The sequence below is a fragment of the Bactrocera tryoni genome, chromosome 1, assembly GCF_016617805.1.
Source record: "Bactrocera tryoni isolate S06 chromosome 1, CSIRO_BtryS06_freeze2, whole genome shotgun sequence".
Lineage (NCBI taxonomy): Eukaryota > Metazoa > Arthropoda > Insecta > Diptera > Tephritidae > Bactrocera > Bactrocera tryoni.
In genome coordinates this window covers 81,771,939-81,799,909 of record NC_052499.1, presented here as the reverse complement: position 1 = coordinate 81,799,909, position 27,971 = coordinate 81,771,939, and the positions used below count along the sequence as shown (strand labels likewise).

The 27,971-nt window shown below is 36.5% G+C and overlaps 1 protein-coding gene across 1 annotated transcript in view; it reads right to left on the bottom strand.

Annotated features, from left to right (window-relative positions):
* The window catches only part of LOC120782262 (homeotic protein labial-like), a 39,022-nt gene extending 15,661 nt beyond the window's left edge, over positions 1-23,361 (bottom strand). The window contains exon 1 of the mRNA XM_040114431.1: positions 22,026-23,361. Within this exon, the coding sequence (XP_039970365.1) occupies positions 22,026-23,310 (1,285 nt within the window). The 5' untranslated portion in view covers positions 23,311-23,361. The remainder of the gene's footprint in view (positions 1-22,025) is intronic.
* Positions 23,362-27,971: the final 4,610 nt, after the last annotated feature.

The window sequence follows — 27,971 nt, the reverse complement described above, 5'->3', positions numbered from 1 at the left end:
TTTTTACCCCTCAAATTGTATATGTATATTTTCTGAAGAATTTTTTTGTTATCATACACACATAGTACATAGAGTATGAGGCATGCACGAGTATATATAATGTAGTATATGGATGGGTGTAATTGCATATTTCTAATTCGATATTTTTATGAATTTATTTGCAGGAATATATAAATACATATGGGTACATACTAGCATGTATGTATGTACCATACATACATATATGTGATAATTTAGGCACGCAGTTTGCTTATATCCTCACTTTCATGGAAGGGTGACTTGGCATATAAAGTCCAAGTAAATATTACAATGAGCTATTTTGAAAATAGGAGGTTGTTTTTGACACGGACGGGGGTACTCAGAGCTACCCTACCTCGAGTGGAACATCGCAAGGCTCGATCTTAGGCGCTCTACTATAAAACTTGATGTACGACGGAGGTCGAAGAATACATCAACCAAACCGAAGTAGCAGTGGCTAAAAAACTAGATGATCTCTGGCTAAAATGCTAAGATCGAATAAATGTTCGGCACCAATGGTTAACAACAAGTTGTTTAGAGCAGGCGGAGCAAAAACGGCAAGACTTCCGTTCTCATAAGTACAAGAAAGATGGAAGAAAGCCTATCACTCACCATAGGGGAGTGTGAGATTACTTCGCAGCCGTAGCTGAAGTATTTGGGAGTAATATTGGACTACAAGTTAAAATTTAAGGAACACTTGGCTTACACTTCCGGCAATGGTTAACAACAAGTTGTTTAGAGCAGGCGGAGCAAAAACGGCAAGACTTCCGTTCTCATAAGTACCACAAAGGTGGAAGAAAACCTACCACTCACCATAGGGGAGTGTGAGATTACTTCGGAGCCGTAGCTGAAGTATTTGGGAATTGGACTCCAAGTTAAAATTTAAGGAACACTTGGCTTACACTTCCGGCAAAGCAAACAGAAGATATAATGCTCTTTCGAGAATGATTCTTCAATCCAAGTAAAAAGTACTTTCCGATTGATATCAAACGATGCAGTTGAAGTACTAAGTCAGCATGCCGCCTATTGACATCCAGAGGGACGAACTCGCGCGACTATACCAGCTATCAGAGCCGTCTACAAGGCGGGGAAAAAGCAGAGAGAACTAAGAGCCTTACAATGTGGAAGCAGCGGCGGCAAACCTCACCCAAAGGACGATGGACCCACAGATTGAACCAGATATTCATTCGTGGATAGAAAAATGACAAGGGGACCTGAAGTTCCACCTAAACCAAATACTGAGTGGCCATGACCGCTTTCGACGTTAGTCCATTTTGTCCGACAGAGAACATTGAAGTAACAAGTAATGCTCCCATTGACCTTCCGTGGAGCTAAAGAAAACAGATGAGGATAACAAGAGCGCAATTGACCGAATAAAGAAAGAATGAGAATCGCGGCAGATGAACAGCCAGACTTATACGAGATTTAAGTTTATGGACAAGTCGGAAATATGGAGAAGTCGACTTCTACACAACACAGCAGTTATTCGGACAGAGATATTTCAGAAAGTACCTTCATAGAATGGGTAAAGTCGAAGAGCCGTCATGCCTACATAACAACGCGACAGATGACGACGCAGAAGACATATTTTTCAAATGTGTGCTATGGCAACAGGAACGCACCGCCGTAGAAGACCTGTTTGGTTCCACAAATGTGTACAATTTAATTGGTGTCATGCTGGAGAGCGAAAAGAAACTGGGGGAGCATCCAGAAATACGTAGCAATTTTGCTACGTCGAAAAAAGCGGGACCTGGACGCAGGTGCGCGGATGTAAATCTCTCAATGCGAAAAATGGAACGCCACCCTGAAGTACCCCAAACCCGGTTCCTGGGTGATCGACGGTCCCTTAGAGGGCGGATTTGTAGTGACCTGAAAGAGGCACATAAAGTTGCTGTGATGACAGCTCTGATGATGCGGAAGGCATTTTCCATCCCCTTACCCGCAAAAGACTTCGTTAAACACGCACTTACGACCGCAACTCGTTCTTACATTCCTACAGATCCAACATTGAAAATTTTGGACGAAAATTAAAGAAACTTATTCTCATGCTGATTGAATTCGGCAACTCTGTGTGTTTTGGCGCGGCTTATGGGCAAATTAAAATGTCAAGGTAACAAATTTGCGCAATGTGTTTATATCAATGATTTTTATTTTTGCAAAGCCACATGAAAGAAGACTCCTTATTCAATATCCCAGGCCACTTAACGTCTTATCATAATTTTTTTTGCATTTGCGTTTGAATGTTTTCTTCTAAATTCTTGACAATGATGCTAATGTCATCATCAATCTTAGACGAAAATTTTCACAAATGGCCGCAGTGCAAGCGAACAAGCAGAAGGACATACATACATTCATGCCACTATATATGTAAGCCTGTGTGCACACGGTATCTAATATTTTTTAGCAAAGTAAAGGCAAGAAAAGGCGAGGCGCTGCCTGGCTGCTCTCCTGCCGAACTGGCTGCCCAAATGTGTCACCGCAAATACCAACACAAAAAGGATGGCTGACAGCAGAGCGGCATGTGCTTGCGTTGTGCATGGCGCTGTGTCACCAGGCCGTTTTTGGCGAGGACGACTGATTGGCATGTTGGTTTATTGGCTGCGCGCTATCTTCTCGCTGTTTCGCTGCTTCGCTGTTGACAACGCAGAATTTTCATTAGGCAAATTAACAGTATTTCGCTTTGAATCGTGCCACTTGTTAAAAAGTGGCTTTAGTGGCGTATATTGTAAGCTTGTGCGCTTAGGGGTGACATGCGGTGGCAGTTATTGGTGTATTGGTGTTTTGCTGGTTAGCACTTGTGGCTGACAAGACACTACAGAGCTTTAATATGTAATTTAACTTTTCGCAAAAATGACTTGTTTACAAGAGATAATTCGCTCCTAATAAATCATTTTCAGTTTTACTAATTCAATTAAACTGATATTAACGCTTGAGTTGGGAATTAAAATGTCAACAAGTGCGCACTCATACATAAGTACTAGATTTACTAGAGTACATAATTCTTATTGACACACATACATAAATACATACTTATATTGCTACTGTGTCTACTACTTTCAAATTATGTATGTGCAAGTCGGTTACGTAAGTTGTTGTTGTTGCTTTTTTAATTAAATATGTTCGAGCGCATATTTTCAAGTATTACTCCTAGAAATATTAGCATAAAACTTAAGCTAATAACCAATATTTGCTTACGGTTATCCAGCCACTTGAGCGGCACAAGTATTGACAACGAACGCCAGTGGGCCACTTGAAAGCCAAAGTTCGAAAAAAATCCTAACATATATTTACTTCTAACATACTTCAAACTATATAATACTGTGTATACATGTACTCGTATATGGGTTAGCGCCACTATAGGCGAATACATATGCATGTATGTAGACGAGATCTATCTATCCAATATATGAGATACATATCTACGGCCAAAAATGTTTTTTTTTTTCACAAAAGAGTTGCACTTATGCTGCCCTGTTGTTGTTGTTGTTTTAACGGTTATCAATACTCGTTAGGATGGTAAGGGTTATCTGTGTTGTCATCGACGTCATCTAACGGGAGGCTCTGCTGTTTCGACGGAGTCGGACCAAAGGGAAAAGGGTGTTAGATGAGTGGGGTTGGTAGGGCATGCAAAGAGATGGTCAGTGTTATGCGGAGACTCGTTGCATGCAGGATATACATTGGGTATGTCTGGGTACTTATGCTGCCCTATGCTTGGGCTGTCAAAGTTGCGTGTTCTTTGCACGATCTGTTTTCAGGTTCGTTAGTTCTTTCCTCAAAGTGTTGCCTTCTAACAAGGCAAAAATGTAACATTTCCTACGGTCACAAAACGTAAGAGTGATTATTGCCCATGAATCTTTATACTCTTGCAACATGTTGCTACAGAGTACAATAGTTTTGTTCACCTAAGGGTTGTATGTGTCGATGTGAAAATTGGACGATGTGCGTGGTATCACCCACTTTTAGGTAAAACCACATATCTCAGGGCCCGCTTCACCAATTTCAACCAAATTCGGCACATAACATTATTCTAATATTCTTATGTCGCATTGCCATCTAACACAATTTTAAATTCCATCTGACTCTTTCCTTTCCACTGCAGAAATCAAGAAGCAATTAATATAACGATATAAAATTTTGCACGAATAATGCCTTTAGGACATGCCTTCTTATGCCCATAAGTTTTTTGAATCCAATAAAAACTTTTCAAACCCCTAGTTACCGAATATTTAGACCCCAATACCTATAGTTGACTTTTGATCGAAAGTGTCGGTCAATGTTTGATATATAGTATACTATAACTGAAATTAAGGGATAATCCTTCTCTTATAATGGTATGTCTGTATGTCAAAAATGGGTTGAATCGAACCAATATTTCCCTTCGCCCCCATATACTTAATATGAAGATTTTCGAACCTCCGGGTGACTTTGTACCGCATATATCGGCCAATATGTGCGTTATCTCAATGAAAATAAGAGAGCGTGTTTTATTAATTACAATGTATTTTTGTGCCTAAAATAGATAAATTTGAGCAAAAACTTGGCCTAGCGCCAATATAACTAGTATTAGGATTTTCGAACTTCCGGCTGACTTTACTCTATATAATTGGTTTTAAACCTTAAAGTTTTGTATTTCCCTGGCTTTGATTCTTGCAAGTTCAAGAATACTTAGCCCTTCCTTACTTGTTCTAACTAATCTTATGTCCAATATGTCGGTCAGTGTATGAGTTGTATATAGTGTATGTATATACATATATGTATGTATATATAATTGCTTAGATTCCGATTCTTTGCTTGACGTTTTGCACCTTGAGGTACATATTTTCCTGGCTTCGATTCTTTCATTCAATTCATCATTCACCATCATCAGAGAATGAAATGAGGATGTATGTTGTTGAAAGAGATTCCCTATTCAGCGTCTCTACCCTTCCAAATTTGAGTTTGAGCTATTTATATTAGGTCTATAAGCACATTGATTTTTTCCAATATTCTGGAGACACTACAAATAGAAAAATACTGCCTTTTCGCGTCTTTTTCAGTATATATAACAATTTTTCCACTCATATATAGGGAACTTGGTGTTTGAAACAGAAATTTTGCGAGGAGTTTTCTTCTTTACTTTAATATGAAGAAAATCTCAGCTGAAAGTCTTAGTATTTGGGTGGAAGTTTCTAGTGAATATATTCCAGCTGAGCGAACATGACACATTCTTGATTTGATTGTGGTGATTTAGACTTCGCAGACAAAAAAAAAGTTGGAAGATAAAGGAACTGGAAGCGTTAATCAATGAAGATTGTTACGAAGCATAAGAAGAGCTCGCCAAATCTTTGAGAGATACTCAAGCAGCCATTACAAAACGTTTTAAAGCAGGTAGATATATTCAAGAACAAAGAAATTGGGTATCACCTAAATTGAAGCCAAGAGACTTTGAAAGACAGTTTTGCTAGCCAGAAATGTTGCTTGAAAGCTAAAAAACTTTACATCGAATTGTGACTAGTGTTGAAAAATGGATCCATTACGACAACCATAAGCTTAAAAAAGTAGGTATATGTGAAACCTGGTCAACTAGCAAAATTAACGGAAAACCGAATATCCAATACGACAAGATAGGACTTTGTACTTGATGGAATTATTATGTTCTGTCAAGATCGACAACAACGCATTGAAGCGAACTATTGCAGAAACACGCCCGATATTTGTGAGTAGGTAATAGGCAATAATTTTCTCTCATGACCTCATGTTTTAAGACCCATTAAAAACTATTTTGAAAGTAGCAGATGAAAAGTCTTGCCACACTCGCTTATAGCCTAGAGCTTACCCTTTTGACTACTATTTATTACGGTCAATGCAGAACGTCGGTTCACAGCAGAACGTGGCTTAAAAAGTATGAAAAACGGCAGTCAAGGGTTTTAAAAAAATCGATATTGTTAGAATACGTACTTTAGAGGAAAAGTAAATGAAAAGATTCCCAGTTCACACGGTTATAGTGTCGAATCGTTCGAGCCAGGCAGCTTTAAGCTTTAATCAAACTTTAAAAGCATTTTTACGAACTGTCATTATATAATCAAATTAGAGCTAAATATTTTTGCCAAAATTTAACTTTTATTCAGAAAAACGTTAATTTGAAAAAAAAAATTAAGTTAAAAGCTAACACACTTTTATAGCATTTTTTTTCGGAATTAAGATGCCGAATTCTCTAAGATAAAAGATTTTGACTTGTCTTTAGCAAGTTGACATACATATATTTTGAAGCTATAAATGCAGCTCGGAGATTCTTAGATTATTCGGCTAATTGAAACTTTTAACTTTTTTTTGTAAATTATAAAATTTTGTAATTTTTTAATTAGAAATGCATAAAAGTAAATTAAAAAGAACACCTCGCTTCGATCATTTTTTAACAAACAAATTTTTGAACACTATTTGTGAGTGAGTGTGTGTCTTTAAACCAAAGCATATTAGATCTATTTGTGTTTGTACATATTTAAATGTATATAATAATGTATTATATGTACTCATATGTATTCTTCCAACCGCATGCTCATTAAACGACTTACCGCTATGGCGGTGCGCTATGAATACTTACAACAAAACACACTTAAGTGTGACCAATTTTTCACACAATAACTGGAAATTGCTGAAATCACTGCCCTTACAAAACTGCAGCACAGACAGCCGAAAGTACTGAAAACCGTTACAAGCGCTCTCCTATCCAACTTGATAAGGTAACACAAAAAAGTCGTGAGGTTTTCTGGAGGCTTCAAGAAATGCGTTGGCCACGCAAACACACATGTAAATCCATAGAAGCTCAAGTGTGTTATTTAGATGTGTGTGTGTAGATATCTATAAATATATATTGTCACCTGCACTATAATAGCAACCGTTCATTCTGCCGGCGGCATTCGGTGAACAAGCCAATTGTATATTGTGATAACTGAGTGACTGAGTAAGTGTCGCGTTGAAGACGCGGAGGAGCGGCGGGCTGCAGGGAGTGGCGAAGTGTGGTAAGGTGACACCGCGTCCAATAAGTGGTGTGCATAAACGCAAAAGAATGTCATTGGAAAGACGCGGCTCCTTTGATACAGCCATCACTATTTAATGCCAACGATTTATAAAAAGTCAAATTCAAAGCGTTTGAAAAAAATAGAATGCCGCCCTTGTCATAAATTTATCGGCTTGCTTGTTGGAGTTAATAGTTGACGGCTGATTAATGTTTGTATATTTTTGCCATAAACACATCGACAAATGTATGCACAAGTTATATACCCTTCTAGGATGTAGAAAGACGTTAAGCAAAAGCTCTGCTGAAATGCTTGGACTTTTGTTTCGAATAGTTATTATGCTGAAATTAAATAATAAGTTTGACCTCGAAAGAACTTGTACATATGTATATATTAGGGTGTGTTATTCTGAGGCAACCTTTTTTTTTCAACTGAAAAACTCACTCAAAAGATGAGCTCTTAATATTAATATTAATCTCAAGAATCGATTCAATCGAATGTCAAGAATCGATTCTTAATCGACATCGACTACTGAAGATCGATTCCCAAAAATCGATTATTAGGTATACGAGAAAACTCGATTCTCGAGTAGAATCGGAATCGAGTTTACCATCCCTACTGTCAGCCATCGCGTGCACATATAATAACCTCCGCACAATAACCACCACAAAAAAAAAAATGATTTTTTTCCATGTTATTTATATGGAAAACAAAGAATTTGAAACATTTGAGTGACTTTCTTTTTCACATTTTCGAAAGTTTTTGGCCTGTTTTCAGTTGAAGAAAAGGTTGACTCAGAATGACACACCCTAGTATATATACATATAATACATTTACTACCCGAAGCTCAAAGGACTTTAGTTTCATAACTTAAGCTTCTTGAGTGAAAGTCTTTTAACTCAACAGCCGGTCCACTAACTATAGACTAGTTATCATTTTATTTGTTAATTTTTAATACAGTGAAGTATAGCGTACAATAATGCAAAGCGTGTTGCCCAAGCACGAGTAAGTTAGTGCCCTTCGTCTTTCCTTTCGTCTTAAAACTGCGACTTTTGGCTACAATTGAATCTTTCGACCAGTCTGTTCGTTTCCAACAAGCTTGATTGTAACTTCTTAGCGGAAATTTTGAGAACGAACTCTTGCAAACATTTTCAAACATTTTTTTTTAATTAATCTGTGAACCAAGAAATTGAATACTATTGAAAAACTGTTTCGATTTCGTACTAAAACTTTGCTCAAACAACAATAAAGGCAGCATTGAATTAGTAGTCATTTAACTATGCGACTTAGACTGAAGGACTTCATTCTAGATAAGTAAGAATGTCCATGTCAACAGCAGCAATTGTTTGAAGCATTAGTAAAACCTAAGCTAGTATCATATGCCGACCAAAAATATGAAGTGATTTGATTACAGTTAATCTATTCACTACATTAAAATGTCATTCTTTGTTATTAAAGTCTTTTCTATTTAATGGATAAAATTAGTGGCGGATAAGTTTACTATTCTGAAAAAATATAAAGTAACAGAAATAGTTATATTCCTTGAATTCCCATTTTAAACAAAATTAAAGACTGTCTTCATTTTTGAATATAATAAATAATGCTAAGATATCACTGAAGTCAAAAAGTGTATCTGTGATATGTTCGATTGATATATTCTCTGCGGTTTATCTTCCAAGTTTTCCAACGTCAGCGCAATTATTTAGAAAGAATGGATCGATCTGGCAAAGGCATCAAATATGATAGAAGCGCTGCTTGTAATGTTCCATAAAGCTGAGGAACATTTTCGATCCATTTATTCGAGCACGAAAAAAATGTCAGCAGTACTGAAAGTTGACGAAAAAAAACCAAAAATCTGCGACCGACAAACAAAACGCGAAAATTTCTGCGTGAGAACTTGCGATGAATACCACAGGATTTCAGTGTACATTCCTCATTTGGATACAATCGGCGAAGATTTGAAGACGCGCTTTTCTAGAGAAGTATTGGATATATTTCAACTGAGTTTGCTGCTTCCAGAAAACGTAAATGTGTTTTGAAAACCAAAGAAATTGAAAATCTTATTAACTGCGTGATAGATAGATTCAAAGATCTTTTTGATAATGACAACCTGGTGTGACGTTTGAAGCTCAAAGGTGAACTTGAGCACTGACAGTGCCATTGGGGGCAGAAGCAAAAGTCAAAAGACAACAAGTTACGGACTACTGCATTGAAAACGTTGATGAACTGCAATGTAGAGCTATACCCCATAATTCATAGTTTTCTTCACATATTCTGTCCCTATCTCCATGTGACGAATGCGAGCTCTGAACGCTCTTTTCCGACACTTAGCCGCATGAAAACGTGGTTGAGGAGGAACATGCTTCAAGATAGATTGATCAGCCTGGCGTTGCTGCAGACGCATTATGACATTGAAGTCACTACAGAAGAAGTTCTAGAAAGATCGGTGACGAGATTAAAAAATGCCTTATTTATATGGCGAAATCTTGCTTAATCCTGTAGATTTTTAAGATAATTTACTCAACAGCCTACACCTTATAATTATGTAAGTCTCGGTCGGAACATAGTATAATCAAACATTGCCTAAATTTACAGTTGAAATTAAACATTTTGTTTACTTGACTCTTTCCTACTGGGTAAGTGCTTGTATATACATATGTAGGTTTTTTTCGCAAACTTTATACTCTACAAGACACCTGGGATGTAAAAAAATTTATCCAAAACGCTTCTAAAGCTGTGGTATTTTTAATGAAAATTTATTTTGCATTTATGTTATATGGGAAACTTTGAATGCTTCGAAAAACTCTGCTTTTAGGAATATGGTTTTCTCTATATAATTCAATATTAGTACTGTTTTTTTGCGTTAAAGTCATAATTTAAAATATTTTGCATACTAAATATTGTTTATTATTGAAAAATTTCGACTACTTATTTGAAAGAATAACATTTCATATTATTCCACCTGGTGTTTCATTTGTTTGCGCCACGTTACATACATACATATGTATATGTTTTTACATTACATGCTTATATGTGCATATTTTTATATGTAAGGCAATCTTTCACAGCGATATCAGCACATGTGATCGAATAGTGTGTTGTTGTAGTAGGCACATTACACTGGGCTTCCTTGTGGAAGTGCCTCTAATTCTATAAGATGATGGATTACACGGCGCCAGTGTTATTTGAATGTTTGTTATCAGTAAAATTTATGTGAGAAAAAAATAAAGTGAAGAAATAGCTAATTAACTATTTACATAAATACACATATATACATATATATTTTATATATATACTTATAAAAAGGTGCTGGCGAAATATTTTTTTATTCTACTACTCCACTTTCATTCTCTGGTGTATGTGGAATGGATATAATATTATATTTGGTAAAAGTTTGTTTTAAGTTAAGATATATTTTTTCAATAATCACATACATATGTATATATGTATTTATGTAGGTATGTTTTTAAGCGGCAATAAATGTGTTTTGGCTCTATTAACATATATTGTAATACATATGTATGTTCTGACATGCCTTCGGAGACATACTTCTACATATGTATATATCGTCACCTAAAATGCAAAACAACGTATCGGAAAAAAATCAAAATTGAGCTTTTTATTGCTTATGATTCACCACATCTTATTATATATTATGTATGCGTAACATCTGAAGCTTCCGCTATCAGATATAACCAATATAAAACCAATATGTAACCAATATATAACCATTATGTAACCAATATATAACCACTATATAACCATTTTATAACCAAAACTCCAAAATTTGTTTCAATAAGAGTGGTTTCTATTATATCGTTTATACCTCGCCTGTTAACTTGTGAAAAGTGATGTTACGTTTTTGCATTTTAGGTGACGATATGTATCTACATATGTATGTATGTAAGTATATATGTATGCATTTATGTATATATATATGTATGTATATATACCTCTATATGTACGTATCTCTTCCAATATTGTACTGCAGATATCTGTAATCCGATATGTGCGAGCATTTCGTCAAATTTTGCGTCAACTCGCCGCCCAAGCAATCGACTAAACGCAACTATGCGCGTTTCTATCGCGCTGAAGGAATTAAACGCGTTTTTATTAACGCAAATAAAAGATAAGATATCCTCGTTTACTTAGTGAAGAATGTGCAACCAAGGGCGGCACGTCACTGGATTTTATTTCGACGATTCCACGAGTGCTTTTCGCACACACAGCGGACATACACCCAAGCAAGTACATAAAATTCTCACAAGTGCCTAGATACACATCTATTACGCGTATATTATGTAATGCGTGCAAATCGAATGGCTAAAACAACCCCACAGCACACTTGTGACCCTCATGCCTCATGCCTCGCTAAGGTCACTTCTATGATATTGGTTAAGCCAATATTACTCAATTTCGGTTAGCTGCTTTGTTTTGACTTCATAAAGAGCAAGATGATATAAAATACTTATACAAAAACAAATAAAACCAATACAATCAAACAACATGTGTGTATTGGCGGTTAGCGGGAAAAGCGGTCAAGAGAGTGAGAGTGGAGTTAAAATTGCGAACGGCGAACGGCGCGTGTTTTGACCGCACGCTAATGCGGTTTTCTTGTAGCGTCGTCCAGCGAGTGCACAACCCTCCACTCATGGCAGGCTGAATTTTATGAGAAGTGACGTTTTAGGTGTGCAAATATGACAGAACTTCATGTCAACTCGTTGCCAGAGTGTACTAGTGAGAGTTTCGCTCGTTCGAAGATAAGCACATGTATACATTGCTATAGGTTTATTTATGTTTATATTCCGATATACTATATAGTAACTATATGCCGAAAGTATCATGCCAAAATTTTCCTATGCGAGATTGACGCTTTGATAGCACCAGCTCCAGTAGTTGCCGTATGACCTAGTAAAACCACCAATTGACGAACATTTCGTTAACCCGCTGCTCCCCGCCGAAAAGGTGATTAAGCAAATAAAGATATAAAAATACATATCTACACACGCATCGGCGTAGTCTAGTAAAATATGGTTAATGATTGAGCTGAAGTGTTTATTAATTTAAGTTTCTTTATCGCGCCATAAATCGTAGATTGCGATACAAATCTTAGTATAATAATATTTAATAATTGCACACGAATATTTATTAAGTCTATCAAAGTTGGATACTGTTCAATGCTCATAAAAAATCGTCAAAAAAATTTACACTAAAAGCAAACGAATATCGAAAATGTTTAGTGGAGATGACTACAGTACTTTGTTTATACAGTGACTGCTATGATTGTACGAGATTGTTGTTTATAACATTTGGTTTGCGAAATAGAGTCACATCAAAAAATAGATAAATTTTAAAAGAAGCAGATTTATAACTTTTTTCAAGCATTTCAATCAATTTATATGTAGGGTTGCCACATTTTTGAAAAAACAAAAATTATTAGAAAATAAATAATTAAAGATTAGAAGAAGCAGATTTCCAATTTGCTTCCAACATATTGATCCTATACGTAGTGTTGCCACATTTTTGAAAAAAAAATTAGAAAATAAATAATTAAATGTTAAAAGAAGAAGATTTGTAACGTTTTTCAAACATTTCGATCCTATACGTAGGGTTGCCACATTTTTGAAAAAAAAATTAATAGGAAATAATTAACAAAATATTAAAAGAAGCAGATTTACAACTTTTTTCGAGCTACGTATATTCACTTGCTGGCCAGGAAAAGCTGGTTTTTCATAATTTTTTTTAAGTGGCAGCAAAACCTTCAAGAAAAGTTGTAGGGTTACCCTCATTTTTGAAAAAAAATGGAACAATTTTTATGAACAGAATCCAGGGGTTACATATATTCACTTGAAAGCCAGAGAAAACGAGTTTTTCATGTTTTTTTTTCAGAAGGACCTCCGAAAAAAGTTGTCGAGAAAAATTTTTCTTCTTAAAAATATCTCAAACCCAAAAACAAAATGTATTATTTCTCTATATGAACACAAATAATTACCAAAGTAACAGTCAAAATTATCGATTATCAAAAACTCATTCCTTCCAACATTACCCGAAAGATATATCTAAAAAGGTCGTGTGAAAGTTTCAAGTCGGAAATCGATTTTTTAAAATTCATAAGTGAATATAATAAAATAACGTTTTGTAATATAATTTTTTTAGAAACGTCATAATATACCTATATTTATTTTTAGAGTTAAAATTCAAAAAAATTGTCTGGGTGGCCTTTGAAAACTTTTTTATGCCAAAATATACCAAATAATTGCAATTATAATTTGCTGAAACTTAAGCTAGAAGATTATCTTCAAAGCTTTCAGTACCACATTTTTATACAGTTATACCTTAGCGTTAATTAAATTTTAGTTCTTCAAGCCAACCATTTCCGTACAAAACTAGAAGGCACTGTATGAATTGTTTGCATGACAGCTATTAACAGTTGGCGCTTAAAAACCTACAAGCAACGAGACTTGGCATGAATTTAATAATACGTTTTCAAAACTGTTAGCTCGGCGCACACAGCGACTTTGTCACGATATTACAGAAAACAAAAACAAAAACCCAAAAAATAGAAAAAAACACGAAAAACAAAACTGAAGTCTAACAAACTGGACTGTTCGCTGCCATAGACGATTCGATATGACTCGGGTCAAGTTAACCCTAAACATATTTATGGCACACACACACAAGCGTACAAATGCATGCACACGGCTGATTTGGTTGTGGCCAGTGATGTTATCTGGCATTCCTGGTGGTCACTTTTCAATCTACAATGAATATCATTTTATTTCATTTCGTTCAACTCAATTCAACTACTTTTCAAAAATGTTGGTAATTAATTCATTTCACTGCCTGTGGCTCTGACTCGCGCGCTCTATAGAGTATGTATGTGTGTGTGTGTATGGCTTTGGCTGTGTAAATTTATGTGTAGAACTATGACGCTCATGCTAGCTAGTCAAGAATGCTTTTCTTGTGTGTTGTTGCTATTGTTGTTGCGTTTAGGGGCATACCCACATGCATGAGTGAAGTGAAAAAAGTTTGTGGAGTAACGTCGCGTGATAGTGTCAAGAAATATCAAAACATCACATCAAATAAATGTTAACTACTCGAACCGTTGGTGGACATTTGGCGGCGAGTGACTGGGGAGACGCCCGTCCAAACTGTGTTAGATAGCTTTTTTACACTTTGCCTTACATTCACTTTGCATATGGACGCGTTTGGTCGCGTTCGTTTTTTGGTGAAACGCTTGACAGACATAACGTCTGCCTAGATATATGATATGCAGTTATGCTACACACACGCCAACATACATTTTCAGTTAGCGCTTTCATAATTTGAGTCTTTTGTTTCTATAATTTTTATCCTGAAATATTAGTCTTTGTTGTTGTACTGCGGTGCGCTGTGGTATATGCAAATTATATATGTAAATATATTTCACTTTCCACTTTACACTTCATAATTCACTTAGCCAGTTGGGGGACAATGACGGGTGTCTAACTTAGTAACATTGCGTGATTGCACATTTTTTATGAGGAAAGTATAAAGAAAAAATACAAAAATAAAAACGAAAAGGCAAAAAAAATTAAACGATAAAAAAATTAAAAAAATAAATTGAAAAAAAAATAAATACAATTAAAAAATAAAAAAAAAAACAATTAAAAAATGGAATTAAAATGAAAAAGTCAAATAAAAATTGAAAAAAAATAAAAGGTATTTTTATGGATAGGAATGGAAAAAAACAAAATGGAAATAAAGGAATGGAATGGAAAAGAAATGGAATGGAATGAAAGAATTTTTTATGGAATGGAAAATTAACACAAAGGAACAACAAAGAACAGAAAAAATTAAAAGATAAAAAAATTTAAAAAATGAAAATAAAAAAATTTAAAAAGATATTTTTTATGTAAATAGCATAATAAAAAAAAACCGAAAAAATTAAAAAGAAAAAAACGATAAAAAATTAAATTAAAATTAAAAAAAAATAAAAAAAATAAAAAAAAAAATAAATAAATAAATAAAAAAATATAAATAAAATTAGAAAAAAAAATTAATTAAGAGTGTGAAAAAAGTACTTATTGCTTCAAAGCAGCAACGAAAGTTCGCCGATTTTCCATTTCACATTTAAATATTTATTTTCTTAATCAAATGCATATAAAATATAAAAATAGCTGTATTCCAAAAATAGTCATTTTTAATTTTCGCTCATTTACGTTAAATACCACCTACATATACACACACATACTTACTCACATATACATACATATATACATATGTATATGCTGTGTTCGCAGTCGGCACATTTTCATTTGACAAACTGTCACTTCCGGTCATTTCATACGCCTTAGTACAGTTGTCAATTGATTATACCGTTCTAATTAGTGATTTGCTCAACTGTCAGGCGCAAAGTTTATTTATAAAATATTTCTTCACTTCTTCCATGATTGCCTGATAAACTTATCAAAGTGTTTGCTAAGTTGGCGAAGGTGTGTCAATTTGTTTTCGTTTGGCGAAATATTTTTGTCTGCTTTGATGGTTGAACGTGCAGCTCCTCTACTTTTGATAAAATTAATTTTAATATGTTGCGATGTTTGATAACTAATTCAATTAAGAAACCGCAAAATTTTCTCAATCATGGGTTATTTGCTATATTTATAAGTTTGATAACCGAGTTGGGTTATCGTATCATATTTAGTTACCGTTATGAATGAAAATATTTTAACTTCAATACCTCTTCAGGTTGATTTCCTAATACTATAACCGACAAAATACGACATAAAACGCACAGTGGTGATTGAGATATTTTCAGTTAACGAGTTTCAGTGAACCGGACAAATAAGGTTTCAAGTTCGGAGCATGCTCTTGCAGAACTCCCAGAGGTAATCAAGTGACTGATGCCCAGAGCATACTGAAATTATGGAGGGAAAACTTTTGTCCAGTCTGCTGAGTGGCAGTGAAAGCATAACACCAAGATATAGTGAACTCCATTACCGAATCGTTGACGTTGGAGCAGACGTTTCATTGCCCGACTAAGAAGCACTTCGAATAGCAACTAACCGTCTGAAGAAAAAAAAGCGGCGTGGGTCGATGGATTGCCGGCCGAGCTATTCAAATATGGCGACGAAGAACTGATAAGAAGCATGCATAAAATTCGTTGTATAAGTGTGGCTTTAGGCCTGGAAAGTCAACAACTGGCCAAATATTTACCATGCGCGAAATCTTGGAAAAGATCCGTGAAAGGAAGATCGACATACACCACCTCTTTGTTGATTTTATTTCGCCTTCGACAGCACGGAAAGGAATGCTCTATGCCGCTTTGTCCGAACTTGGTATCCACGCAAAACTAATACGACTGTGTAAGCTGACGTTGAGCAACGCCAAAAGCTGCGTCAGGACCGGGAAGTACCTCTTCGAAACGTTCGATAACAAGCAAGGTTTCAGAGGAGACTCCCTATCGTGTGACTTCTTCAATCTATTGCTGGAGAAAATAATACGAGCTGAAGAGCTAAATAGAGATGGTACAATCTTCTATAAGACTGTACTGCTGCTTGCGTACGCCGATGAGATTGATATCATTGGCCATAACAACCGCGCCGTTTGTTCTGCTTTCTCCCAACTGGATAAGGAAGCGAAGCTTATGGGTTCGGTTTGGGTTTTTTAACCAACTTCTACAGTTTAACTAAACTTTCTCTATTGGCATGAAAATCAAGCGGTCCTAATGAAGAGAAATTATTTGCTTTTATTTACAGATTTTGTGGAAAAGGTTTTGAAAAACCGAAAATCTGAATACTGGATTTTCATGTTTCGAATTTATTCGCTTAAGTTTCTTTTTTAATATTGTGAAGGATTCGACTGAAAGTTAACCTTAGACTATTTGCTGAAATTATATATTGAAACAGAAGCCAAAAAAGACGAAATCCACTTGTTGAAACATAAATATTGAAATTGACAATTAATAACAGATATGTACGTACATAAATCCAGTTCTAAAGCGAATATTCACTTAAATTTTTTTTCATATAAAACCTTTAATTATTCACATATTGAGCGTAGTACGAGTAATTCCAGTGTATCTCTTTTGCAATTTACGCTTTAGGCTGTTACACAATACGAGTATATAAGCTAACTACTACCGGCTTGAGTGTTTTTGAACATAACATTGGCTACCACTTTCAATTATTGTGCTGATTATGCTGTTCCTTAACTGAGACTCGCTCGCGAATGACATGACAGATGGATGAGCCATGCTTGCAAGCCGATAGCTTTATAGGAGAGCACAGTGTTCAAGATTCGAGCAAAAATTTGAATTTCTTAACTTTTTATGGGGTTACATGGTTACCGGTTTAAAAAATCGAATTTTGATTTTTTTTTTGCAAAAATGTCTGACATACGGCGTCCCAATGGTCGAATTTAAAATTTTTTTTTTTTCAAAAATTTCGAATTTTTTGTTAATTGCGTATGTTTGTAACAATAAAAAAAAATCTAATAAAATATTTAATTTTTTATATGCGAAAAAAATGTTTGAAAAAAGTCTGCTTTTTACCCGAGGAAAATCTATCTAACCCCTTAAGTAGAGTAAGTCATAACATTCGCCGTATGAAGCTCCGCTCATTTTCACCTACTCGTATATGTATATATATATAACATCATGACTATTATTCAAACAATTTACTTATATTATTGCCACACTAAAACCACTGTGCATCAATTGCAGTCGTTGTCAGAGTCTTACGTTGCAACGACAGCTCGGCTGCCTGTTGCAGCACATTTCAATAATCATTTATTTGACAAGCAACTTGACTTCCAGATCAGCAAAAAAATGTGCCTTTTTCAGTTCTCCTTTTTATCTGATTTGCAAGTCTTATTGGCTCGCTTTCATTGCGTGTGCGCGCCTGCAGGCAGAGTGGGAACCTCAAACATACCTACAAACACACACACATAAGCGGCCGCTGTAATTACTTATTGGCGTCAGCATCTTCCCGGACGGGTTGAGTGTGGCGTTCTCATTAATTACACATTACGATTCATGTAAATGATACTTTTTAGCACCCATAAACGCTTCACACAGGTTTATTTGATCAATTATAGGCTTTTAACTTTTGCCCAAGAAATTACGAGAATTTCACACAAATGTACATACATATATGTATACATAAGCATAGCATTTACATATTTTTTCCACAAATATTTGCATATTTACCACATTCACAAATAAAATTTTCTATTCATTCAGATTCCTTACTTAATAGCACAAAATGCTTGCCGCCACATGCCTCCCACCCAACCGCCAATGCATACATATGTACATGTATATGGGCTCGTCTAACTCTTCTGCATTCCGCACTCCCGGCGAACAAGCTAATTTTGACTTATTCGCACGAATTCCTGACAAGTGACAACCTGACTGCACCGAATTGACAAAATTATCTGAAATATGCAACATTCGTGAAAACGTTCCGTCATTCTAAAACAGCGAAACAGCGGAGCAGCAGCGACTAAGACGTCTGCGCCAAATGCCAAAGCGAAAGAGTCGCGGAGGCGCGTTTGTTGTTATTTGCGCGAAATATGATTGTGCATTTACGTACATGCAACTATATGTACTTGTGTGTGTGTATGTAGTTTGGCAACGCGAGATTTTTATTTTTAGGTGACATACCCTCGGTTGGACGTCCGCTGGTTAGCGAAATATCTTGCCTGTCAATCAGTTGCCAGCGTCATCTTTTGCTTGTTTTCTTAATTGTCGTGTTGATTGTTGTTAACATTGTGTTTGTTCCGCAGTCAGTTTACATATACTCATATCTTCATGTATGTAAATTTGATTTCTTAGTGTTCGAAATAAAACTTGCTTTTTGGTCAGGTCGCAAAGCGTTTTGAAATATTTCACTAATTTTAACGAGTTCAAATTGACTGACTAAAATTCTAATTGAAACATAAATATGTGACCTGGTCTACGAAAAGGGAGCTAACGTGCGAAAACTAGTTTTCTGGGAAACACCGTTATCTCGTTATTTCTTCACCGTTATTTCTCGTGATCTCATTAATTTTGACACCTAAGCCCCCTTTTCGTAGACCAGGTCACATATAGCTAACTATTAATTTTTGATCATTTCAGGACTGCTTTGGCTTTGAGATATTAAAATTTAGTAATTTAAATTTCAAAAATTTGTTTCATGAAAGTTATGAAGCATGAGTTATATCACTCAGAAATGAAATAAAATTATTTGATAGGACGAAAATATTCTTGGATGGCTTGAGGAATCCAATATTGCTTAATTATGTTCCAAATACTTGCGGAATTTTTGGCACTGCGTAGCCGATGTGTTAGCTGGAGAGGGTATTCTTACCTCGCTCATACCGGCATGTGACCCAGTTATATCTCCATTACCGTCGTGCGTTCTAGCACTGGTCGTCTCGTGTTGGTTTCGTTTAATAACTTTCTCCGTCATAATCAATAAGTAAGACCCATAAAATGATTTTTAATGAGATTGGTGAGCTTTAAGCTCAGCAGCTAACCCTTAGCAGGCGTTCTTCGATCTTCTGAACGACTTGTCCTTAGCAAAGTTCAGCTTGAAGCAATTCTAAAAGTTGTCTAAAAGGCTTTCAAGTGGTAAGGTTTAAAAATCTTGCCGGAAGCAAGTATCAAAGTTGCATGGAGGAAGTTGAGTTGGAAACATCCAGGCACTTTTTCCTCCATTCTTCATCCTAAGCAAGGCTAAGGATGAAACATCTCGGCTGTCTTGTCTTCGGCGAACCAGATGACTTAGCCGAAATTGACATTAATCTTTTAAATGTTCTGTGCATCTAGGGATCTTTAGATTCTTTTGTTTAGTCCAGACACCTTATAGAAAGGTTAAGACTCCAATAATCCCAGTTAAAGTATTGGATATATGTATGTATATATACATATGTATGTACGTATAAAGCTTTTAACCTTTATAATAATTTGGTTAGAAAAATGCCTTTAATGAATCTTTGATTTAAAGAAAATAATAAACCAAATCGGACTTTTATATGCTTAGTTTAGTATCTGTAGTTTAAATCACTTTATTCACTCGAAAATCAGTAAAACGGTTTTTTTTGCCTGATGAGGAAATTAAATATTTAATAAGTACAAAAATGCATATTTTATGAATCAATGTGCTTTAATAATCGTGGACTCATTTTGTTAATTAGGATTCCCTTGATTTTGTAGCCGACCTCCAGGCTAACGCCTAAAAAAGATGTCTGGCGGAAGACTTTGCTGCTTAAAATTATCTCAAATCCAAAGACAACAAATTTTATTATGGCTATAAATGTATACTGATCGAAGGGGAAGTAAAGTTTTTGATTTTAGGGAAGATGGGGGCTTTCAAATGAGACAATTTTTCGTGAAAACTTACACTGCAGAGTGGCAGAGATCGAAGTTAGCTCTGTGATTATTACATGTAGAATATATCTAAGAACATGTCGTGAATCAAGTAAAAGAAAAAAGTTTAAAGTTTTGTGAGCCGATTACTTTAAGTTAAGAAAAATTAAAAAAAAAATCTAAAAAAATAAATAAATCATTTCGGAAACTACTATGGAAGCTGTAAACGCTCACAATAAATCAAACTACTATAAATTAAACTCGATTTCCTTCAGGCATTGCCATATACAGTTCAAAAATGGAAGAAATCGGATAATAACCACGCCCACCTCCCATACAAAGGTTATGTTGAAAATCACTAAAAAAATGTGGTTAACCGACTAACAAAAAACGTCAGAAATTCTGCTCAATTTTACGGAAGAAATGGCAGAAGGAAGCTGCACCCAGGCTGTTTTTAAAAACTGAAAATGAGCGTGGCGTCGCCCACTTATGGACCAAAAACCATATCTCAGGAACTACTTGACCGATTTCAATGAAATTCGGTATATAATATTTTCTTAATACCCTGATGACATGTCCGTAATATGGGTGAAATCGCTTCACAACCACGCCTTCTTCCAATATAACGCTATTTTGAATTCCATCTGATGCCTTCTCTGTATAATACATACATACATTAGGAGCCAATGATGATAGCGGAATAAAACTTTACACAAATACGGTATTTGAAAAATATGCAAATATGCATATGTATAATTAAATCTCGATTATCACTTTATCATGCGAGAGCATAAAATGTTCGGTGACACCCGAACTTAGCCCTTCCTTACTTGTTTTCAATTACTTCAATACATATTACTTAACATTACTCCAAATACTAAAACAATTAAAAAGCTTGTGCAATTAATTTCACAATTTTTCAAATCAGACTAAACTAATATCTGTGTATATACATACATACATACATACATACTATGTATGGAAGAAAGAGACATTATGATTAAAATCATTTTATTGTGTTATATTGGCATACTGAAAGATTGCACACTCAATAAACACGACGGTTTTTAATATACAAACAGAGAAGAAGAAACCAAGAGGCAAATTCTTATACTCGAGGCATAAATTCTTGGAAAATACTGTGATAATCAAAACAGTTGCTTTCATGAGTACCAAAGTACGCGAGTAAAGAACTTTGGCTGGCACATGTAAAGATTTTAAATTCCATAATATTACCTCTACTGCTCTCTTACTATTGCTTATCGCTTTGGCTGCAAAAACTACCACGTGTGCTTTACATTCCACTAATTTAATTATAAGTGGAGTTGCGATAATTCGATAACGCCTATCTCAAGAGCAAGGCAAGTAGATTACGATGCATATGTATGTATGTATATGTATGTATGTGTATGAGATTAATGAAAATAAACAAACTTGTATACTTGATACTTTTAATTGTTGGTGTTAGGTTTGTGTATGAAATGTTTTAGAATGTGGAAGGGGTTTTTCAGGAATATTTTTTACCAAGCTAGACAACTCCGAAGTCCTTTTGATTTAAAGGTACTTCTTAGTTTTACGGACTACAAGTTTCCATACATTCCTTCAATTGTGAAAATTTTCCGTTTTTGTCAATCTCACACACATTACCATGAAATATTTAAAAAAAATCGCGCACTCACCTTGTGGCTTGGGTACATTGCGCTTCAACTGCATCCACTTATACGTTGGCAAGTTGCTGGCTTGATTCGGGGATTTGTTGTGTGAGCCGGCTTGACTAGATGAGGAGCCCGGCGATGAAGGCAATCCTGTGCAGTCGGGCGAGACGACTTGTTGACTACGCGAGCTTAAGCACGGCCCATTTGGCGAGCCATGTTGTTGTTGCAATTGCGCTTGATGCTGTTGCAAATGTTGTTGCTGTGTTTGTGATTGCAGCTGATGCGGATGTTGGGGTGGCGCCACCGTTTGCATGTGCGCCATATTCAAGGGATGCATACCCAGCGACTCCATCGGAATGCCAGCATCCATTGTGTACCCGCCACCCATGTGCTGATGATGCCACATCTGAGGTGGTGATTGTTGTTGACTTGCTGACATGGCTTGCTGCATAAGGGGTTCATCGAATGGCAAGCCTGAGCCGCCGCCATAAGCGGAATGCAACACAGCGGCGTATTTTTCCTCCACATTAGCGCCACTGCCGCCCACAGTATTTGCGGGCAACGAGGCATAGTTGTGTTGCATTTGTTGTTGCTGTTGTGCATGCGTTGGCGCATTTTGATTATATAAACAATCCAAATTGGTGTAGCTTAAGCCATTTTCGGAGCTTATGATTGGCGCATCAATTGGCGCCGTTGGATTACCGTGCACCGCGTTGGACGCGGACGTCGGCGAGTTGGTGGCAGGTGGTATTGCTGCCACTGCAGCCGTTGCATAATAGGAATGTACCGAGTCACTTTCATAGTAAGAATCTGTGGGCGAATGACTGGACGGGTGCAAAGGTGTGCCCGAGGCGGTACCCGCGCCAGCGCTCGAAGAAGTCGTAATGCCATATTCGGCGGCGCTTGGACTGAAAAGGTGTGCGTGCGGGTACATCGATTGCTGCTGCTGTTGTGCCTGCGATTGTTGTTGTTGTAGTTGCGAGCCAACAGCAGCGTTCTGATTTAGCACCGCTGGTGCTTGCTGCAACGAGGGTGGTGGGGGCGTTAATTGTTGCTGCTGTTGCGGGTAATAGTTGGGCGACGAACCGTCCGTCACATAGCCGGCATAACCCAACGCGTGTTGGTGGTGGTGTGCCTGGTGGTGATGCGTGGGCATGGCCGTGGCGGCCGCTGCCGGAAAATAAGCATTGGGGTAACCAGTTGAGGAGACTACAGCGGCCATATCGGCGGCGGTGGCGGCGCTGTTGGCATGATAGCTGTTCTGATGGTGAGGGTGGTGATTGCCGTACATGCTGCTAATGTCCATCATATTGAAGAGCCGCCAAGTTTGAGAGCGATATTGAATACACGCGGGCGCAAGGGTTTACGGCGAGTTAATAAGCAATGCAATTTTGTTTTCTAAAGTTCTTTAAATGTAAGTAGCTTGCTTAAGTATTCACTTTCACTTGACACGCTTTGATTTGGAGTATGTTAGGCACCTTTTTGTATTTGTTTTCGCGCAAATCTACGTTTTACACAAATTGGCACACAATTGATTACTAGCTAAGCTTTTAATATTTGCTAACAGTACAAAAACACCATACACTGCTGGCAGTTCATTGCGTTCAGCCGAACTCGCTAAGCGTTTAGTTACTTAGAATATGGAATTTAACAAATTTTTTTACACACAAACTTTTCCAGTACATACGAGCACATACACATATACATAAGCTTCGTGTTCGGTAATGCAGCGTCACGTCGTCACACGCTCTATGAGTTCTACATTGAAAATTTCGTACGACACGCGCTCACAGCACACTTTATTTTGTTAACACCGCACAACCAAATCGTAACTGAATCAGAACACGATTGCTGGCGAACTACATGGCCAGCCACGGCAACCACTAACGCCAACACCAATGCGCGCTAACACAAACATCACTGTCCCACCACCGCGGCTGATAAGCCGCAGAAGCCCGGTTGGACGCGAGCTCCGCCTCTTTACGCCAAGTGAACACAGTCACAGCGCCGTCTCTTTTTAACAACACACGAGCGTGCGTGCGTACTTGCTGCGTGTGAGTGCGATGCAAGAGTGCGCATATTTGCCTCAATGAGCAGTTGTCGTCATATGCTGGCAGGGAACTCAATGGCTCCTGTGATAATGCCTAAAATCAGCAGCAATTTTTTTCTGTCCGCAAATGTTTGGGTATTTGCTTTTCCAATAAGGTATATACATACATTCATGTATATAAGTATGTACAGTTTTATATATGTACATACATATGTATGTATGTGCATATTGTTTTTGTTAGCACCTAGTACGTGCGTAGTTGTTGTTCAGTAGTTTTTCTGGCTAGGAATTAGTCACTAAAGTCAAACCGGTTGTTTTGTTGTTTTATTGGTATTTTGTGTTTTGCTTGGAACGCCCCTGCGCACTTTTTTGTTGGCTTACCTTTAACGCAAATACATATTTCTATGACAGTTTGGCCAACGTAAAAAGGGACAAAAAAAAATGCATAATAAAAAAATTAATTTGTTTAAATATTCATATCCTAGAGCATAAGTTGTGGACACGAAATTTCAAGGTGCAGCAATTGGCAGTGCGGCGACCACGCAGTTGGGGTTCGCTTTGGCCGCAGATGCTGGTCACAAGCATGTACATACATACATGCGTATATCTACATTTACATACATATATACATTTGCACATGCATATGCACTTTCCTAAATGCTTAGCTTATGATATGAGCCTTTGTAGCAGCAGCAGGAGAACCTTTCGCTAGTGTTGTTGTTGTTGGTGCTGCTTAACATGTCATGTGCAATTTACGCGTCCGACAGCTATGCCCCATGGATTGGCATTCAGAGAAATCGTTTTTTTTCGCAGCACAGTGGGATTCTTACGCATGTGCTTATTAAAGGTACGTATGTGCACCTACATATACCTACACACATGCGTGCCAGTGGCTGGAATGCCGCTTCAGCTTTGGCTCTTAAGGATATGGCTCGCTCAGTTATTTGGCGGCTGTGGGCGCACCGCTTGACTATCGCCTGCCACTTCGTCATAACGGCGATACTTTATCTCACTTATTCCACAGACAGTTGCTGTTGTTGCTATTGTTTTATTGGTACCTACTGTTCACAGCGTCGATATCTCAATTTTGTTCCTCCTGTTTTGCGCACCTTTCAAACTTCAGTCCCAAGTACAAATATTCCCTTTTGTGCTCTGCACCGTGTTCTTGTATGTTTGTCCTCTGTCTTGTGTCTTTATCTAAAGACCAATATGATTGACATTTTGAAAACTTCTGTCAGTAATTCATGCGGCTGTAGTGTGGTAATTTCTGGTTAGGCTCCATTGGGCTGGATTAACATGTTTCAAAGGAAGTAAGGATATATACATATATACATATATAGAAGTCTATACATGTTCGTGTGTATAATATCTATATATGTATGTATGTACATTTGTATATGTATTCCAATAAATATCCAATAAAGAAATAATATTTTTTCCATTTATATTTTTACGTACATACATACATACATATGTACATATACTTACAAACATATATATACAATTGCATTCAATGGTAGTGTATTGAAACCTTCGAGAAAAGTTTTGAAATTCTTCGTAAATTTTTACCATCGTTATTTGAAATTTATTACATTATATGCGATATATAAATACTATATACTTTATTCTTATTGTAGTTATTAAGGAGTTAGACAGAGATTTTCGAAAATTCGGAAAATTTTTTTTGACTCATATGGAAGAATGTTTTATTATACAATTTTTTTTTTAGTTTAGAGTTTGTAATTATGTTTAAAAAGTGATTTCGGGTAAGTGACTGCCACGGCGGTCTCGAATTAATTTTAGCCGAGAGCCACAATATTCGACCACTATTTTTAGAAATACGAATATTCTCTTCCAAGACATCAGCCTCATCGTCTCATTCTAATCTGCCTAGACAAACGACATCACATAACTACACGCCTTCGGCACGAGATAAATCGCTTACCTAAAGTTTCCATCTAGAAATTGATTGTCTCGTTACCTATATGACATGTAGCGCCGTCTAGTTGGAACCATTCTATATCCACATCTTCTAGTTCAGGCACGAGCAAGGCTTTAAGCATGGCTCTATAACCTTTATCATTGACTATAATATTATGGCCGGCTTCATTTTTGAAAAAATATGTACCATTGATATATAGACCAATGATCATGTGCTCATAGAGCCCACCAAACAATGACTTTTTGAGGATGTATGGTGACTTTGGATTACCATCACTCCAAAAGTGACAACCAAAAGTGAGCTTCACCGCTGAACAAAATTTTCTTGTGAAATTCGTTATCGGTGGCCATTTCTTCTTCTGCCTATTCACCGAACATTCGACGCGCCTGATATTCAATAAAGATTGGTGCTATAAAAACCTGACCGGCTGGTTCGGTTTGACGTTGAGGAGGCTAGTTCTTTCTCAGGGTAGGAATAAATACGAATTATCAAGAATCTCATCTTCATATAGGCAAGTTAGGCAATTGCAAAAATCACAAGAATTTTAGGGCGCCATTTTGACTAACTTTCTTTACATATTTTATTTATTCTTGCAACATGTTGCTTCAGAGTATAATAGTTCTGCTCACCTAACGGTTGTTTGTATCATCTAAAACTAATCGAGATAAATATAGGGTTATAATCGAAATATAAATATAAATGATCAGGATGACGAGACGAGTTGAAATCCGGGTGATTGTCAGTCTGTCTGTCCATCTGTATGCCTGTGCAAGCGATAACTTGTGTAATAATTAGGATATCTTAATGAAATTTGGTACACATGGGCGTATTAAAAGTGTGATGACTTTATGGAAAACGGGGTAAAAATTGGACGAAGTAGTATGTGGCACCTCCTACTTTTAAGTGAAGTCCCATATCTCGGGGCCCACTCGACGGATTTCGACTAAATTTAGTTTGTAGTATTCTTCTCATATTTCTACGTCACAGTGAGAAAATGGTCGAAATAGAACAACAACACGCCTACTTCCCATATAACCCAGTTTTAAATTAAATTTAATTCCTTCACTTTCCAGTACAAAAATCAATAAGCAATGAATGTAACGGGATACAACTTTGCAGGAATAATGCATTTAAAGTATGCCACCTTATGATCAAAAATTGTACGAACCAACCAAAACTGTTCAAGTCCCAGGTGCCTAATATATATGTAGATCCCAGTATCTAAAGTTGAGTTTTTACAAAAAATATCGGTCAATGTATGGGATATACAGTTGAAATTCAGAGAGAAGCTTTTCCTGATAATTGTATTTCTGCGTATCAAAAATGGGTTGAATCGGCTCAATACTTTCCTGAGTCCCCATATACCTAATATAAAGATTTTCGAACTTCCGGCTGACTTTATACCGCATATATAGGCCAGAATATGAGTTATCCCAGTGAAAATGAAAGTGCGGCTTTTACTTTTAACAGAAGAGATCCTTTCCGATCCTGACGGCGCATTTAGTATTGCTTATTGTCAGTTTATACAGCCGTATTAGTATTAGGCATTTGCCTAAGGCGGTAAATTGCTTCGGGCCAGCCCTGATCTAAACGTTTCTAAGTACAATAAGAGCTTCAAAAAGTAGACTAAAGCGAACTCTGACCGACAGTATCTCAATTTATACAATATATTTTCATACTGTTATTATACATAAATTTTATGTCTCGAATAAATGTATATTAATCTTAAGTCAGATAGATGGACAAAACGACACAAAAAAAGGGTTTATTTGATAGATTTAACAATACTGTAACGTGTACCAGCACCCCAATTATCAACTATCCCATCCTCTCTTACTCTCAAACTTTTTTCTCAACTATGTTTTAGGTTCTATGATGCCTGAAGTTTGTAAAATAGTGCTTACAGTTATTAAAAGAACAGAGAATACGAATAATGTAGGATGGACCAGTCAAACTGGACACATTGAGCTGCCTAAAA